The 19,120-nt window shown below is 28.0% G+C and overlaps 1 protein-coding gene across 4 annotated transcripts in view; it reads left to right on the top strand.

Annotated features, from left to right (window-relative positions):
* The first annotated feature begins 204 nt into the window (after positions 1–204).
* LOC118181825 (transmembrane protein 231) overlaps positions 205–19,120 on the top strand; it is a 49,227-nt gene continuing 30,311 nt past the window's right edge. Inside the window, exons 1-7 of one of the 4 annotated variants that reach the window (XR_004756973.2) lie at positions 205–451; positions 3,184–3,356; positions 6,258–6,383; positions 6,515–6,658; positions 9,765–9,846; positions 10,409–10,532; positions 12,792–12,897. Coding sequence is in view for 3 of the 4 variants with exons in the window: in XM_035351062.2 (XP_035206953.1) it covers positions 313–451; positions 3,184–3,356; positions 6,258–6,383; positions 6,515–6,658; positions 9,765–9,846; positions 12,792–12,897 (770 nt within the window). In the remaining variant the exon portion in view is untranslated. The remainder of the gene's footprint in view (positions 452–3,183; positions 3,357–6,257; positions 6,384–6,514; positions 6,659–9,764; positions 9,847–10,408; positions 10,533–12,791; positions 12,898–19,120) is intronic. The other 3 variants (XM_035351154.2, XM_035351062.2, XM_035351220.2) reach the window with 3 other exon arrangements.

Here is a 19,120-nt window from a genome sequence, read left to right as displayed (position 1 = left end):
TAAATATTTTTTTAAAGGATTATTTTTTTGTACATTTTAATTACTAAAACAGTTAACCTGCCAAAAACTGTATATCGTTCATGAAATTTCAGTGTTCAGAATTTTTTCATCCTCACTCTGTGTCAATTTTTACAATATTCTTTGAGTCCCATATAAGCGAAAATATATGAAATCCCTGAATTCCTCAACTTGGTTGTTGCCATGGTTACCGTCATGTAATTTTTAGTGACGCTACGATATTATTTGCTTACGGCAGTGATATTTGTTTTCGTGTTATTGTTGGAAATATTTGCATTTCTTCTGTCTAAAAGCATGGCGTTATATGAAGTGTTTTCACATTCTGTTAAGATTAAACACAAAACTACTCTCTGTTCAAAGACTTCTCTCTTTTATATTTTGGCAACTGCACTGCAATTTATATTTCCTATACTTGTTGCCTATTATACTCAAGGTTTTATACTTTGATATTTATTTTAATGCTTTAAATGTATAATATTAGTGAAAAATAATTTTTCTAATGCAAGTGTAATGTGGCGTTTTTCTATTAAAGGTAAATTCAAAATTTTAATCACCCTATCTCAACTGAACAAACAAAAGAATATGAATGATTATTTTTTTTTTTTTCATTTACAAGAAAGAAAAGGAAAAATCTTTGGTGCTAAACCGCTGCTTCGCAGCATTTACAGGGATAGGATTGTTCGGAAGTAACTTTTTTTCCCATCCTTCATATATGCATTGGAAAAAGTAAATTTTTAGTTAAATGTTAGATTTATACTGTAAAAACATATTGCTAGAATCTTAAAATGTAAATTTTTGAGACTGCAGTTAATAGTAAAACATAAATAATTATGTCATGTAAAAATAACATTTTAATAATATTTTTAGAATTCAGAAATAACAATATTTACTTATATCTGCAATTATTCAAAAAATATTGCAATCTAGTTAACAGCATTTTACTATTTTACTGATGCATTCTTATAGGTGGCACCACATAGGCTTTGGGTCTGAAAATCTCATAAATTAAATGCAAAAATTTAATGATTAAGTTTACAAATTCTGGTGATTATTTAAGAAGTTGCTTAAATAATGAAGTATCGGGTTTGCATATATCATTATTAGTTTTTTGTTTTGATTTATTACCGATGTTAAATAGTTGTTCTAACACATATTTAATGTTTCTTCCAAATCTTTATTCCATTATTTTATTAAATACAAAAATTATATGTTTATATTGTGTGCCTAAAATACTGCAAATAATTATATTCTATTAATACTTCTCAGTTAATGTCATCATCTTATCTGATATTTTTTTTTTTTTTTTCAATTTTGGTATAATTTATAATTTTGCATGTCAATAATTAATTTATAATAGAATATAAATCTTAATAATCTTAAAAACAAATCTTATTAAGAAATACATGCTATTTAGTGAAAACAGTAGTTAGTATAACAAAAGCTTTAACAAGTTTTATAAGCAAATCAGTTTATTGAAGTTGATAATTCAAATATTTTTAAGATTTATCTTAAAATTGTTTTGTATGAAAAGCATAAGCAAATCCATATTTTCATATTTATATTTCAACGAGTGCAGAATGTAATTGAATTCCAAATATTTAAAATATTTCCATGAGAAGAAACAATTCTTTTAATCACTACCAAAGTAGCACCAACAGAATAAAATGCAGTAAAAAATGGCCAAAATAATTTATGTGAATGTCTTCTTGATTAAACAAATATTGTTTTTAGACTTGACAATGTTTGTTTTATTTGGTGCCGAAAACTGACCAGTGTAAGCGGAAAAAAGTATCTATTTTTTTTTAGACGGTTTATAATCTAAGAATTATAGAGAGAAGGATTTAATGTAATCCAGTTCTTGAATTTTTTCTTATCAATTAATCTCATTTGAAAAGTGTTTTGGCAAAACAGAATTTAATGCATTTCATCTGTTACTTTTGAGGCTATGTATGTATTAGCCAGGCACAAAATCATTTTGTTATGCTTGTAAATTATAAAATATAGGATTTATGAAGACAATTAGTTTGGTACTTTCTGATTATCTGCCCTTATACCAGGAAACCTTAAAAAAGTATTGATGAGGGAACATATGATGTCACCAAAATGTATTTACGGGGCTAACGATGATGCTGCCAAAAAATATTATGTGACGTCCAAGGTATCAGTGTAACAGTACCCTAATGGCTGTAGGTTCACTTCTTATGGGAATTTGAAAATTTAAACATAGCAGTAGGCCACATACTGCCATTTTTTAACTTGGTCATAATTTTTTCATGCATTTCACCTTGCTTTATGTGGCTCACTTTTAGGCATCATGCATCTCCTTCCTTCTAATTTTAGGATTCCAATTTTGTGCAATTCTCTGATTAAAAAAAAAAGAACAAAAAACAGATTGCTGTAAAAGAACAACAGCACACACACACACAAAAAAAAAAAAAAAAAAAAGTGTGCAGTGTGTATGCCTTGTATGGAAAAAGAAGAATGTAAAACAATAGACAGCTTTGAATGCATAACTGAAATAGACAGAAAGATAAGCAAAAAAAGTGAAAAAGTGTTTCTTTTGAAAGTTTCCAATAAATTCATGAATACTGTCCAAAGTCAGCAACAAGTTTGCAACTTTTGGTGGGAATATGGATAGTCAATCAGTACCATTAACTTTTTAAAAATAATAAAATAAAAAATGTCAAGGGGCCCACAATTCTGATGATATGATCCTCTGTAAATATGTTAATGAATATCGTTTACCATCATTAAATTAAAAAAAATGTTTTACGTGAAGCAAATCCCTATTCACAGTTTATAACATTAAATACATTTGTTTTTGTTTTGGTAGAGTTATTAAGTTGTTGATATTTGGTTTGTTGTGAACTCATAAGCCCATATTTAATGATTTATCATCTGTGTCCAATTTAAATATCCATTTTAGTTAACAGCTAAATAATTTTCAGTTGAAATGCAGATTGAAAAATGAAAAAAGATTTTCAAGAGCTAAAAATATTGGTAACTGCCTTTTACATAAATAAGCATTTAGATTGGAACTTAAACAAATGAAAATATTAGATTATTTCAAAATTGATTTTATATATGGGATTCAAAAAACTTATTTATAATTTATTTTTGTATATTTGTAGAAATACACATTTCAATGTTAAAATATATTTTTAGGTTTTTTAAAGAGGACAGGAACCTATAGAGAGCAACCTGATGTTTCTTTCAAACATAAAATGCTTCTTATCTTAGAAACAAAATTTCCAGAGCAATTAATTTTCTGGAGTAGTTACAAGAAATTAAACCAAATGATGAGCAGCAGGACATTGCAGCTAATACCAGAGATTGAAGTTAATACTCATCTTTATATAAATATTTCAAATAATTTTCTGCATAATTTTGCTGTTTTGTTCTTGCAATTATAAATAATATAGCTTAATCACTTCACCATTTGCCCTGAGAGAGACTTGTCGATTTAAAAGTGTCATCAATAGCCTTGAACAATAATACAACACACACACACACATATATATATGCACATAATTTACAGAATTATTTGGATATTTAAGATGGCCATTGGTTTTTTGATATTATTTTAATTATTAAAATCATTCAAAGCTGCTGATGATTATTTTCCCAATCAAGGAGTTTGTTTTGGGTCAAATAGTGAAGTGGTTAAATATAATTCTACTAAATTTCTCTGTTTATCCTCTTTGTTTCAATATATTCCAGTATGTTTTAGTCTTTATTTTTCTTTTTGAGCACAAAAATTATATTTATTAAGTTTTATATACTATTTTTTTTTAAAACTTCTTTGTTGTAGAGGCACCTAACACTGAATCTCTAATTAACCGAGATATCTCGGCAGTATCTGGCTGTGTGTTCTTATACTTTGCCATGTGATCATATATTAGAATTAGCTGCATGTTCTTATATCTCACCACATAATGATATACGTATTCTGTTTTATGACTGACAATTGGATGGTTAAAAAATGGCAGTATGCATTTTTGATATATATATATTCAAGATGCATATGAATTTTATAGCACAGCCATTGACAATGTAACAACTGTATTAAAATTACAGATAAATTTATCTCAGTTCGGTAGAATAGATTAGCCTGAAAATTCATACAATATCAGCAGGATTCAGGGTACAGATTATTTGAAAAATCTCCCACTTGCAGCTCTCCTTCCCACCCCAAAAAAGCTCAACAAAACTATGCTGACTATCTACATGAAACAAACAATGATACTTTTCCATTCTGTACCTGATATGCATTTTGGCTGGATTTTTAATTGCAAACAGTTTATAGTTATAAGAATAGCTTATAGATAGATTATATAGATATAGATTATACAGATAGCACACATATACATAGTATTTTTTCTTTATGCACATGTACACGCACAGACACATGCCAAAATATACAGCAGGTGCATAATAAAAAAGGGCCACCAAATTGCATAATCCATACTGTTCTTTCTTTAAAAAAAAAAGTCATTTGTTCAACAAAATGGCAAGTAGTAATGTTGAAGGGAAAAAATCACTGGATTGATATTTATGCTTCCTGCTTATTCATAATGATGTCATTACATAGCTACTCGTAAGATAAAGTAAAAAGTTATCACACTTAGTGCTTTGGTATATGTTTATGACTAGCGGTGTTTTAACTGAAATATATAACTTTTAGAAATTGAGTATAAGCTTTTGAATTGAATTTAAGATTTTTCTTAACTGTCTTCACACTTGCAAAGCAAGTGGACATTTTATTGAGTCAAAAGTTATCTGTTGGATCTGTTGTTGAATGAAGCCAATGCAGATTCATTTTTTTAATTAATATTTGATTTACTTATTCATTTTTGATTCTGCACCTATTTAATAAATCATCTTTGTATGTAGAAATGAAAATGCTTTGGAGCTCTGTTTCTTAATCAAAAATCGATCATAAGAAGGGAAACTGTCCGTTTCATCATTCACAGTGTTTGATTATTGTTCTGCAGTCTCGAAGGAAATGGATGACTTTTGTTTCCTTTACATGGTAAAATGCAATTATAAAGGAAACATAATGCATAAATATGAAATTTTATGTACTCGCTCATCAAAATATGATTATAATTGCATATCATTGCAACAGCTAGTCAAATATTTCTTTGAAATTTATGCTATTAATCACATAAAAATGCAACTATTGATAAGCCGTGAAACATTCAAATTACAGGTATCAGTTTATATCTAAGTACCATATATCATATCTACAAAGTATTTTCATATCTGCAAAGTAATTTCTTTTATGTCTTACTGAAGCTTGTTTAAATGATAATTAATTTGTTTGGAGTCATAAATGTTCATTGTCTTTATTAAACTGATTCATTTCTCTTAAATTAACTTCTGTAAAATATTTTGATGCTTTCTGATTATCTGCATTCTTGTCAAAAATTCATGAACTCATTAGCTACTAAATGTTTTGGCCAGTTAACCTTGCAGAAATCAATAGCCATTTTCAAAATGGGACTATTTTTAAAAGCTAATAATTCCGTACAAAACCAAGCAATCAATCAAATAAAAAAAGCAAGATGCATTAATAACAAGATACTTACCTTTTTTTGAGAAATCCTTTTGCACTGCTGTTCTTGCCATATATAGAATAATTATCTCTTAGTTTAAAAAATTATCAGAAATTTGCAGAAACTCAGCATCCATGCAATTCATGCACACCAGCCAAAACAGACATATGTTAAGTGCATACTTGCATTGCCAGATAAATATTTATAGGATCATTGCTTGCCACATAACTATTTGGGCTATTTACTGTTTCATCTCATTAATACTTTTGGTGACTTTTCAGTGGGGGTGCAGAAAGTATCAATAGTTTTAACACCCTGAAAAAGGTGAATGATCAATAAATCACAGTATGCATATTTTCTCTTAGACTACTATCAAGTTTTATATTCAGTTTTTCAAAACATGCAGAAAGAAGATTTCATTCTGAAGGAAAAGTTTTCATTACATTTCAAAATGTAATTGAAGTGTGTACTTGTTAAACTAATTTTCGCTTACCTATGTGTGTGGACCAATCGAAAATATGTTCAGTGCAATTTTACTTCAATGATACTGTTTTGACAAATTTCTGTAAATCAATGTTATTTATTGTCTATTTTCAACAGTATGTTTCTGTTATTGGTAGCAAATATGGCTATTAAAATTTTCAATTTTTTAGCTTTATTATTTTTTTTATTTATTTTCAGCATAGAGAAGTTGATGCCAATAGGGATGGGAAAAAGGATGAAATTCAGATGTCCATTGATATTCCACTAACAGATCAAGAAATTTATTCAGTCAAACTTATTCTTATTTTTGATTATAAACTTTATGTAAGTGGAGTTTGAGATTAAAAATTTTTATTGAGATATTACGAAGAGAAGTTTGAATATATACTATATTGAAGTTTGAATATGTACTTATAATGAAGTTTTAATATATACTATAGAATTTTTAATTTTAGCTTTATTCTTATTTCCAAATGGAATGTGCTGCTTTTATATACTGCAGTTCGGCATTACCAGGTTCAGCATTGAGTGTTGTTGGTGATCTAATGTTCATACAAAAGCAACCTTTAAAACACACAGGGGAAGATGAAAGATATAATGTAAGATTATAATTTTTTTTTAATGAAAAGGTTAAAAACTAAGGTTATAAAATATATTCAATTAAGATTATATAGAAATTTTATTAGCAATTTATTTTCAATAAAATGCAAAATACAAATATTTATTAATCAATATATGACTATTGAGTTATTTGTCTGAGTATTTTATGTGAGACTAAATTTTAATATATTTCACTGATTCTGCGACAGAATCACATGATTTCATGCTGCTGTCGATAAGATTTGTCTAATGTGATATTTATATGCTTAAAAAATTAATTTCTTGATTTTTTAACTTTGTTTCAACAACTCTTGTATATTGAAAAAAAAAAAAAAAAAAAAATCATTAATATAGGAAATAATTTTTAACTCATTTTTGTGAATTATTTTGTATGCAAATCTACTTAGTATACCATTTGTTGTGTTAGGTGTAATTTGCAGAAAACCTCATTAACTTCAATTTTTTATTATTCAAAGTTTCTGTCTCTTCAGTGTTTGGTTAATCAATTTTGGGCTATATGCTTCCCCCACTCTACACACTCATTAAATATTGAGGTGAAACTAAAATGCAGTAACATGTTTCTCTGAGAGTTTAAGCTAGTTTTGCTCACATTTTGTCCCACACTATTAGAAAAATAATCTTTTCTATTCTTTTTGTTCAAATTTATTGTCAAAATGAAAAGTAACAACTATGATGTTTCAGATATATAGACAAGCAGTACACGCCCTAATATATGACACACTGCCAACCATTTATTGCCACCTTTTGGCATTGAAACATGTGTTCAGCATTAGCAGATTAATGAAACGAGCTTTTTGATTTCTGGTGATAGGGTCTTGTTTGGCAGTCACATTAGACTGATATTCTCTGCAGCTGTCTATGCCTTCCTATATTTCTACAAGAAGACACATGCCAGTTCCTACTTCAGCATTCTATCAGATGTTGTTGGTATTATATTTCATAGTTATTTTCCATCTTACATAGTTTCATTGTGTGAGAATTGGAACATGCATGACTTCTTTATTTTTATTTATTTATTGCAAATAAAATGTGCCTGGAAATAATGGATTTTCTCTGTTTCACTTCTCAGCACATCTAAGTAAATGCAAATAAGAAATAGCAGTAAAAATTAACATGAGACCAACAAATATTTGTCCCAAGAATTTTCCATAGAGTATCAACAATTTATGCAATGAAGATACATTCTAAATGACACCTAACCAAGCTTAATGTATAACCAAATTTATATGTCTGCTGAATGAAAATAAAATAAAAGCAATCTTCTGAATAATTAAACTTGATTTTTGATTAAAATAATTAATAAGAATATTTTATTTACTCATTTTGATTATAATTTTTTCTATGCAGAAAAAGGTAAAGAATTTTTTAATTCTCTTTATTCATTTTAAAAATTTTTTTGTCTTGGAACATGATATTTTATGTTTTCTACAATAAATCTAGGAATGAGTTTAACAAAACTAAGAATTTAATATTTTATATGAAATTAAGTATTTTGTAAATGGTTATTGATATTTATTCCTTTACTTGAAAATTATAAACTGTAGTAAATATTTTTTTACTTCATTTTTTTTTTTTTGTTGTTGTTGCTTATTATGTGCTCTACCCTTGGGCACTACACGGAAAGGGAGGGATGCCCCGTGGAGGTTTTTTTAAGGGGAACTGGCTCTTATCCACATTTCACATGGGGAAAACCATGAAAACGGCCATGCAGCCACCCTGTTCAGCGGGACTCGAACCCCGTACCAAACTACCAGTGTCAGCGGCTTTTACCGCTCGGCCGCGGGTGGGCCTTTTTACTTCATTGATGCATTATTAAACTCGAATAATCTAATATTTATCATATGCTACTCAGAGCTGATACTTTTTAAAAAATTTAAGATTGCAACTTATTTTATTTTTAAAAATATGCTGCTTCGATAGTTCAGCTTAAAGTAAAATCTACAGCCTCTTCTTTGCAAATGCAATTATCTTTCCCAGAAGCATGTAACTGCTTGTCTGATTACACTGTGGGAAATGCAGAAAAGAAAAATTTTCATACTTAGGTAAATGTAGGGATCAAATAATGAAATTTGGAAGTATTGAATAAATTTGAAGTAATTTCCTAATTTTCTTGGATCTGTAACAAAATTTTAATTTAATATTTAATATTTAATTTTTTTTGCTTAAAATCCAGAAAGTAAAATTTAATGTAATTATGTTAAAAGATGTGTAAATAACAGTGTTATATTTTCCTTCTCGGCTCTGCTGGTTAAGTTTTCCATCTTTATATGTAGAGATCTATTTTATCTGTAGTAAAAACTCTTTTAGTATTCATTGCCAGAGGTTTCATCTGGTATTTTGTCCACGTATGTTTTTCCACTCATCTTGTGAATATTTGCTTTTGAATGTTGTTTGAATAATCTGGTAATAGGAACAATTCAAGTAGGAACTTGTTGAGTCGCATGTTGCAAAGAAGTTCTAACACTTATGATAAATATTTTGTGGAGTTTTTTCACATTTCAAAAAATATAAGGGCTGAAAGAGTTAAACAGAAAAACTATGTGCACTGTTTATCAGAATAAAAAAAAATACATTTTGAAATATTATTTTCCCTTCTGAAAACTGATTTTCAGCCTTCATTATTGTTTATTGGATAAAAAGATAATAATGATTTATTAAGGATTTATTATAATGTTTTAATTTTAATGCTTCATCTTCTAAAGAAGGAAAAACCTGCCTTTTTAGAGGTACATATGCCTTTTGAAAAACAGATTTAACATTACTTTCTGTAAATTATTGCTTCTGGTTAAAGGGTTGGAATGTGTATTTTCCTATATAATATTTATAGTAGGAACTGTAGTTAAACTCATTATGTGATGACATAAATATTATTAAGTACTATGAATTTAATAATTCTAATAAATAATGATTTTAGAATTGTACTTGAGAATATTTTAAGTATTTTCTTTACTCATCTTTATATTTTTTTATTAATGTATGCATAAGAAAGCAATTCTAAAGTAAAAATTATAGTGCTATTTATTTAAAAATCAAAATAATAAGAGTATTATAATTTTTAATCATTTAAATTTTTTTAAAATTCAGATTCCCGTTATTGATGACAAAAAGGACGATTTCTCCTCCACCAATTTAAAAAATATTTTCTTAGAATATTCTAGACGCAATGGTAAGTTATGTTAAAGTATTTGGTTGGATTTTCTCTATTTTATCTTATTCTAGAGGTTATTTTGCAAGTATATCATATAGTGAATGGCTTCATATTAATCTTTGTGGACTAATATCTGATTAGTAAAAGCATTTCTGGTGTAATGCTAGCTGCATAAATTTGTGATTGGTTTAGGGCATTATTTACCTTTACTTTGAAAAGGTGATTAATTATACAAATTGCACAATGATCAGATGCTATTGTACTGTCACAAAAACAACTTGTTACAGAATATATATAAAATGCAGAATAATATAATGGTTTATAGCTTCTTTATATAGCCTCTTTTGTAATTATAGAAATATTTTAAAGACCTGAGTTTTTCAGATGGCATCAAGGCTCTTTATATCTCTACACTTTGTTCCAATGGCCAAGTGGTTAAACTGTTAAATGCTTTTGTTATTTCCCAGGTTCGATTACCGATAGCTGAAAAGCTGGTTGCTCATGATTTTTCCTATGTGCAGTTTAAGTATGACCCAGTTTGTATAAGAAACTTCTCTACAGTTTCATCTTTCCTTTTCAGCATTAGCCTTTAACCTCTTAGGTTGTACAGCCCTTATCGCCCAAAACGAATTATCCTGGGAGATTTCTATATTAAGGCACTGGTGAAATTTCCACTGAAGAGGTTAAGTGCTTGATATAATTTAGTAAGTAAAATATTTAGTATGTAAATTATTACTTAGCATTCAAATCTAAAGAGTATGAAAGTTATATAAATAACAAACTCATTATCATGCCTCATAAGCATAACAAACTCATTATCATGCTGTTTAAGCCTTCAATTTATGACTATGGCACATTATGTGGCATTCTCTGATTGAGAGTAGGATTAATCTGAAGATAAAAATTATCCATAGATGAATGAAAATGACCTTTAAGAAAGTAAAAATTTCTCATTATAATCTTCAATAACCACAAGAACTCTTTAATAACCCAATTAAATTCAGTTTAGGAAAATATTCTACTTTCTTATCCATTTTATATGGGACAGCTTGATGGTGACAGAGTCCATGCCGAGTGTGAATTAATAGCATATATATATATTCTTCCCTTAGCCCCTTAATGCACGAATAAAATTTTTGAAAGTGTTTTTTTTTTCTTCCAGTTTGTTAATTTTTTATTTTAACTCAACCTCTTTAAACTTCTTCCTTTATTTAACTTAAAACTGTAGCAGAAATATTATGTTGTATTCACATCTAAAACAAATCTTGAACTTATTTGCTCAGGGTGCACAGAAATAATTTTGTGTACCTGGTTGAGTGTATTAAGAAGTTAATAATATGAGGCTGAAATCTTATTTTATTTAACTGGATTAACTGAAAACTGATTAGTGTGTGTTGTCATATAATGGACACTATCATATTTTTACATTAAATTTGAATAGTTTTAGGGGCAAGGGAAGCCTTTTTTCTTGGGTATTAATGAATATATATTTTATATATATTTTGAATAATTGCATTATAATACTAATATTATTTTTTTTCTAAATGTTCTTTAATTTCATTGTTCAAAAAGGATAAAAGTATAAATAATTTAATAGTATTAAATTTTCATGTGTAGTCATTTTCATATATGTTCATACTCAGTATTCTATCCTAGCAAAATATCTGATGAAATTCATACATAAAGATCATTTAAAGATTAGCCAGACGCAGTTCTGCTTAAATGTATTTACTACATTGCTGGGTTTATGAATATGACTACTAAAAAAAAAGCAATTCTGTATTTAGATTATTTGAAAATGAAACCAGTAATTAGGTCTGATATAACTTTTTAACATTTTTAATCAAGTTACAAAGTTAAAAATTATTAATTTTCAAGTATTTAAACACACATAGATAATAATATCTACATTTTTTGGGGCGTTAAAACCCATATGAAGATGTCACATGAAATGCAAATTAGCTTTTTGTAACTTTTATGATACTTTGATTCTTTGATTTTTGCAAAATTTTTCATGTTTGTATATTACTGTTCTGAGTTTTTTACGGTGGTTTTGTTTGCAGGTTTGTTCGTTTTTGTTCTACTTTGCTGTTTTTATGTAATATGAATTTAAATTTAGTATTTTTTTGTTATCTAGTATATATAAAACAAAAGTTAAGTAAATAATTTAATATTCTATGTTTAATTTACAAGATTGCTTATCTCTCCATAGTACAAAATTCTGAGTACTGTATGAGAAAGTTTTTAAAAGAGAATAAAATAAGATATTGTTGGTATACCTGTAAAAAGTCATTTTATGTGATAAAATTTGGTAGAAATTTTATGCATTGTTTATTCATACCCGGATAAGTTTAATTGTATAATTTATGTGATCTGTTATAGTATATATATATATATATGTGTGTGTGTGTGTGGACATCACAAAACTGTCAATTTGCACAGTGAAATGAGTGGTGAAATGTGAATGCAGAAACAAAGTAAGTATGAAGAACACCGAGGGAAAAAATATCAGTTTCTAATCACAAATAATTATAAGAAATAATATTTGATATTTATAAGAATTGTTCAAATGAGTAACCACCAGCTGCAGTATATGTATAACAATGACGAGAGGTCTCATTTGTGGTACACAGACTGACTTGCCTGAAGATCTTGCCACCAGAATTAACATTACTGCTACAGAAACTGGAGACATGCTAGGTATCATTAAAGGGTATGACAAACACTTCACTGTTTACCTGAACCTAAAAATACTTTTCTTTTATAAATTTTGTTGTGTGTGCAGAAACTAACGTCTCTGTTAGCCAAGAAAATAAATAAATAAATAAAAGGTAGCGGCCTTGAGAGTTCAATGAATTTTTTCATTCATTCAGAAATCATATATGTGTTTATATATATTTCAGTTTTTTAAAAGCTTATTTATAATCTTGAATTTTATTCTAAATTCAAACTTTATTCTTCAGTCACAGCTATACTTCAAAATGTATATCCTGATTGGATAGCTGGAAGAGCAACGAATCAGTCTTTTAAAATCAATCTTGTGATTAATTATCCCGAGCAGACAATCTTGTATCCTTCTGAAGTTTATTTATGAATTTATTTACTCAATTCTCCATAAATTTTCCTTCGAAAATAGTGCATTTGGCCAGGAAATATTAATACAGTTCAAGCCAAATGGCTAAATTTTATTTATAATATTTATAAAAAAGAGTAAGTGATGGTATGACGTTAAATAAAAGGGGGTGCAGTTAATTTTACTAAGATTTTGTAACCTTTAAAGTCAGAAAAAAATTAGTTTGCATTGGCAATTATGTGTAAAGTTTTTATTCATTATAGAATCTGACATAGGTCTTTTGAAGAAACAATATCCGACTGTGAATTTTTCTATAAAACTAGTGTTAAACAAGGCAAGTTATGTCAATCTATAACTTTAGTTCAATTTTAATTAACATGGCATCCCTGATGGAACAAGAAGGCTATTACTGTTTAACTCTGAATAATTAGATATAAATTAATATGATTAGAATAATTTATTTTGCGTATAAAAAACATGTCTACTGAGATAAATAAATTTAAGAAAAAATGCGTCATCTTGCTTGCATCTGTTACTAAAACCATGCATAAGTTGGAAAATGAATTGGCGAAAAGAGAAGTAACATCCTATAGTTTAGAGGAACTGGAGTAGTAGGAAACGGGGGGCATATAAGCAAAATGTACACTGCTAGGACAACGGCTTGAATTTGGCCAATGACAGTCCAGATGAGGGTCCCATTAACTCCGCCCACATGAGTGACGTCATATTTCTGACGTTTGTTTACATTCTACTGTTCGGAAGTTACGAAGTGCGTTTTTTGAATGTACATTTAGTTTTTCGGAATAAAAGTGTATATATATGCGTATATATCTGTATATAACGATTTAATGTTTGTTTCGGAATATTAAGGATTATTCTACTGTTCCAATACAAAATTAGATCTAGTCAGATAGAAGTAACTGATGGCTGGAAGATACTATATGTAAAGTGTGATTTACAAATTATTCTGCATATTGATAATCAGAAACTTTTAAGCGATAATGACTTAAATCATCTACTATATAAAATGTACCTGCGGGAATTAAACAAAGTGAAGTTAATATTAAGTTAGTGAATCCAAGTGCTATTTTGTGTCAGTAATTAATGCAGTAAATATTTTGAATCAAAATGCCACCAGTAACTATTGCAGTGAATTGACATAGTGTGTGTCAAGAAATCCTTAAAATACATTTCATATATATCTATCTGAATATTTACAACATTAATTGTGCTTTGATTAAGAAATCAATATGCTTTACAGGATTCAATATGCTTTCTTAGAAATAAACCTCATTTCATTATTGAACGTAAAGAGTATAAAAGATGAAAAAGTATGTCCACTCTAATGAACATATTGGAATGTAATTTAGCTGTGAAACTACTGAAGTTAAATGATGAACATGTTATTTAATAAGAACTGAATATATTTAAGATGTACCAGCTCTGATATTTCAAGACTGTTGGATATGCTTATCTATGAAGATTAAATCACTATTAACTGACAAATTATGGTTCTGGTAAAGCATATATCATATTTGGAATCGTAGAAAGGAAGTTCATTGTTTTTCTGAAATGTAAAAAAAATAATACTGAATAACTGTAAGTGCTTAGTGTAATAGACCTACTGAAATCTAATTTAGCTATAAAACTGCAAATGCTAAATGATGCTGAACAAAATTTAGCAAGAACTGAATTTAGTAAGATATGTTACCAGTAATGATATTTCAAGACTATTGAAAATGCCTAACAATGAGGTATCATTACCTGTTCTAAGGTGTAACACTGAATTGAATAAGTATACTTTTATTTCCAGGAAACATACCTTCAAGTGAATTGCTTGAATTAATCAAATTCAATTTAAAAAAACCACTATTAACTGACATTATAGTTCTGATAAAGCATATATAATATTTGGAATTTTCATTGTTCAGTATGCATTCTCAGAAAGGAAGTTCATTGTTTTGTTGAAATGTTAAGAAAATAATAGTGAATAACTGTAAGTGCTTAGTTAATAGACCTACTGAAATCTAATTTAGTTATAAAACTGCAAATGCTAAATGATGCTGAACATAATTTAACAAGAACTGAATTTAGAAAGATATTTTACCAGTTATGCTATTTCAAGACTATCGGAAATGTCTAACAATGAGGTATCATTACATGTTCTAAGGTGTAATGTTGAATTGAATCCAATAAGTATACTTTTATTTCCTGGAAACATACCTTCAAGTGAATTATGTGAATGTGTGTTTATAGTTCTTTACATCTAGTTAAATACAGTGAAACTTACATAAGCCAAAACTGAATGGATTAAAAAAAATAACTTAAAGTTGTATTTCAAATTTTACATTTTGTCGTATTAAAGACTAATTACCTGGGTTTCCACTGATGGTTGGACTTGATAAAATATGTCTTGAACAGGCAATTTTTTTTTTTTTTTTTTTTTTCTTTTGAGAAAAAGCATTTAATATTGATTTTCTTACATTAGTATGTATTTTTAACTGTGAAGTTTGTGCATTTAAAAATTGTAATGACATGCAGATTATTATATTTTCATTTATTTCCAATTTCATTAAAAGTATTTTTTTACAATTACTGCCTGATTTTATACATTATATGTATGAGTAATAAATAATTATTGTAAATATGCTATGTAACTTATATTCTGATCTTTATATTGAAACAACTTATGTATTATATATGTACGAATCATGCATCAACTCATGGCAATTGAAATTGAATTGTTAGTAAGAAATTAATGATAATAAGATGCATTGATATATCTAATAAGATGTATTATTGATGACAGTACATAAAATTAATCAAAAATGTAAGATATATGGTTAAAAGGTACTATTCTATTTTCGGAACCAGATTTTGTATGGATGGATGGATGTATTCATGTTACGTGTGTGTATGCACACACACTTATACACACGTGCATAGGCCTACCTGTGGCAGAGTGGTAAAATCTTTTAACACTGAATTCGAATCCAGGCAAATTCTTTGGCTTCATGGGCATTTTCGTGGTTTTCCCCATTTGTAAAGTGTATACCAGCCAGTTTCCTTTAGAAAGTCCTCCACAAAGGCATCCCTTCCCACAGGCAGATAGACCTAGTGTACTTTGCCATACTAAACTAAAATGAAACCCAAACCACTCGTGGCTACATACATTACATGTCTGAATCCTGTCCCGAGAACAGAAAAGTACCGGTTAAAATTGGGCTTTTAAAGATATGTGAAAAGAGTTTTGAATTAAAATCCAGACTATAATTTCATTATCTTGTAATAAATACATTGGACTTAAGATTACACTGCAACTATTTAATATAAGTTCCACTAAGCTGTCACTAATGCTTTACATTAAGTACTGAAAATCAAGATCAGAATGTTATGAATTAGTATTATTGTTCGCATAAGTGCTTCACATTTAGAAGTCCATTCTATTATCAATAATTTAATATCCATTCTTAATAAATAAGAACAATATGATACTAATTATTACATTTATTCATTTACAAGTTCTATGAATTGCAATAATTTCCTTTTCCAATATCTTCTTTTACAAAATACTTTCAGTCTATAATTCCTTTTTTAAATGTTAATTTCTCTTCATCATAAGTAAAATATATGCACACATTATTGATGCAAAATTATTTAATTAAAATGTTCAAAGTATATGTTACAAAAAACAAACATATTGACATCTATAATACATTTATTAAAACTTATTTATTTACTACACTGAAATAATCAAATTCTCAGATTAATAGATAGAGTTTGAAAAGCAGAGGTCTAAGAAAGCGTGTAACATTTATTTTACATAAGAATGACTGTATATATGTTACGATGAAACACCGAAATCTGGAGAATGTCAACATTCACATAGTCGCTTGGTGTATGTCTGAAATATTTTCCAAATACTTTTATTTCTGACTTACACCGGTAAATGTCGACATTCACCATGTGCCAATGGTGAATGTTGAACATATAAGAATATTATATTTTCTTCTCTGTAATTCAGTCTCAAAAAAACACACTTGAGACTTAAAATAAGAACATAAGAACTTAAAACACACAGTACATTCAAAATGAGAAAGGAAAATAATAGAAGTTAAAAACTTAATAAATTATGTGATTCAATCTTATTTATTGCAACAACCTAAACTATTATTACTCTTTGAATTGCACAAGAGGTCCTTGCTTTTACGACTGCATTTATTTGTGGAACACTTCCTTTTGCAATGACAGCGTGTACATATACTCCTCTCTTTTTGACCTACACCAGAGCATATCTGTGATTGTCGACATACACTGGTGAGGATCCGAATGTACAAGAATGTAGTGCAATATCCGATCTTTCACCAACGCATTTGGTGAATGTTGACATTCTCCATTGAAAGTCGACATTCTCATTTTTCGGTCTTTCACGGTAACATATACATAATGATAACAAGTTATCTTTTACTCAGACATTTCATGCTAACCTGTTTTTATTGCATTCAAGTTTTAAAACTAAGTATTTTTAATGATTTTTCTACTACTGTTTCAAAATTCTGATTTTTATGCCAGTCAGAAATGATTTTCTTCGAGTATACAGAATTAAATTATTTATTTCTGGATTAGTTATTGAGTAATTTAAAATATAATACTTAGTACTATTACAAAATTTAAGAACTACAACTTTTAACATTCTGCTTTTTATCACATAAAAAAATTAACCAAAATGTAAACTTGTAATATTGAAAAATTTCTCTCTTAAGTAAAATTATTGCCACTACATAATTTCAGCACAAACTCAATATTACAGTATATAAAATAATACAGTGTTTTGCCTGTAAAATTAATAATACTTACAGATTAACACAACCACCTTAGCTCAACTTGGATTTAACATATGAATATGTAAAAATTATTCATTGGGTGCAAATTGATGGTTTTCACAACTTTTCTTAAATAGATACCCAAATTATTGATATCTATCATAAGTTGGCTAAGATTATCAAATTATGAAAAGAAAACATACTTTAGAATTTGAAATATAAATTTTAATTATTAAATAAGGAAATAAAGCACGTTCATCTCCAAATCTTTCTGTAAGTGGTTTGTTTTTCTTGAAAAAAAAAATTAAATAATTTCAGAGACTCGGCATCACACAAACTTCAGCAGCATCAGCTATCTACCAAATGCATTTCCTTTTTCTATCTTTTAGAAATTTTGTATTGCTGTAGAGTTTCCACTGTAGTTTTTTCCATTGTTGATAAATTCCAAAGAGCATATTTTAAAATTAAGGCAAAAAATATCACAATTTGTTCATAAAAAATGTTGAAACTTGAAATACAACATAAAGAATGTACTATACAAAAATGGCGACATTGTTCTATTAAAGGATTGTTATGAGCATGGTTGCTAGAGTTAGGCACATTTTAAAAATTTGAAGACTTCTACTGAGGTGGTTGCAAGTAATAAATTAATTGCATTGTAATATGTGCATTTTTACTGTTAAGAATATAAAAGTTTTGCTTATAATAAATATCTGAATATGCTAATTATTTATTTGCCCTCTTATGTAATTTTGATAAATTAGACACTATTTTATATCAGTAATCTTCAGACTGATTTTAAATTTAGTTTCAGTGTGAATTTCTTTTGTTCTCTGCTTTCTTATGTTTAAATTGACGTCATGTAAAGCAACATAAAAAATAAAACTATTAAAAAAATATATGAAAAGCAAACAAATGAACAGATATGAAAATTTATCAGTTCAGTTTCATAGATATCCTGTACAATAAAACCCTAAGTTAATTAATAGGTGAAACTAATGAAACGTACAACTTCACATACAGGATCTGTCAGAAAAATACATAGAAACTTTAATAGATGATATCTATATATTGGTTTCTAAGTTGAATTACCTTTATAATATGTAATATGATATTTCCTTAACATGTGTACTCTCACATATATGTAATACATGACAGTGAACCAAAATGGATTTGAGGGACTCTGAGGGATGTTGTGTAGTATAAGAAATTGGTTAGGCTAGAGGTCCTTCATCAAAAAATTATGGCAGAATGTGCAGCAGTCGCCTCAGACACATCGACTAAACATTGTTCAAATAGCTGCTCAGTATTGTGCTATAACTCTAGCTGTTAATGGCTACCGCTGTGACTGAGCAATCTAAGTAACTGTACAGGTACATATTCATAAATATTTTTA

The sequence above is a fragment of the Stegodyphus dumicola genome, chromosome 1 (genome assembly GCF_044657685.1).
Source record: "Stegodyphus dumicola isolate Sdum_Otavi_A_Nest chromosome 1, ASM4465768v1".
In the NCBI taxonomy this organism is placed as follows: domain Eukaryota; kingdom Metazoa; phylum Arthropoda; class Arachnida; order Araneae; family Eresidae; genus Stegodyphus; species Stegodyphus dumicola.
This window is presented reverse-complemented; position numbering and strand designations above follow the sequence as displayed.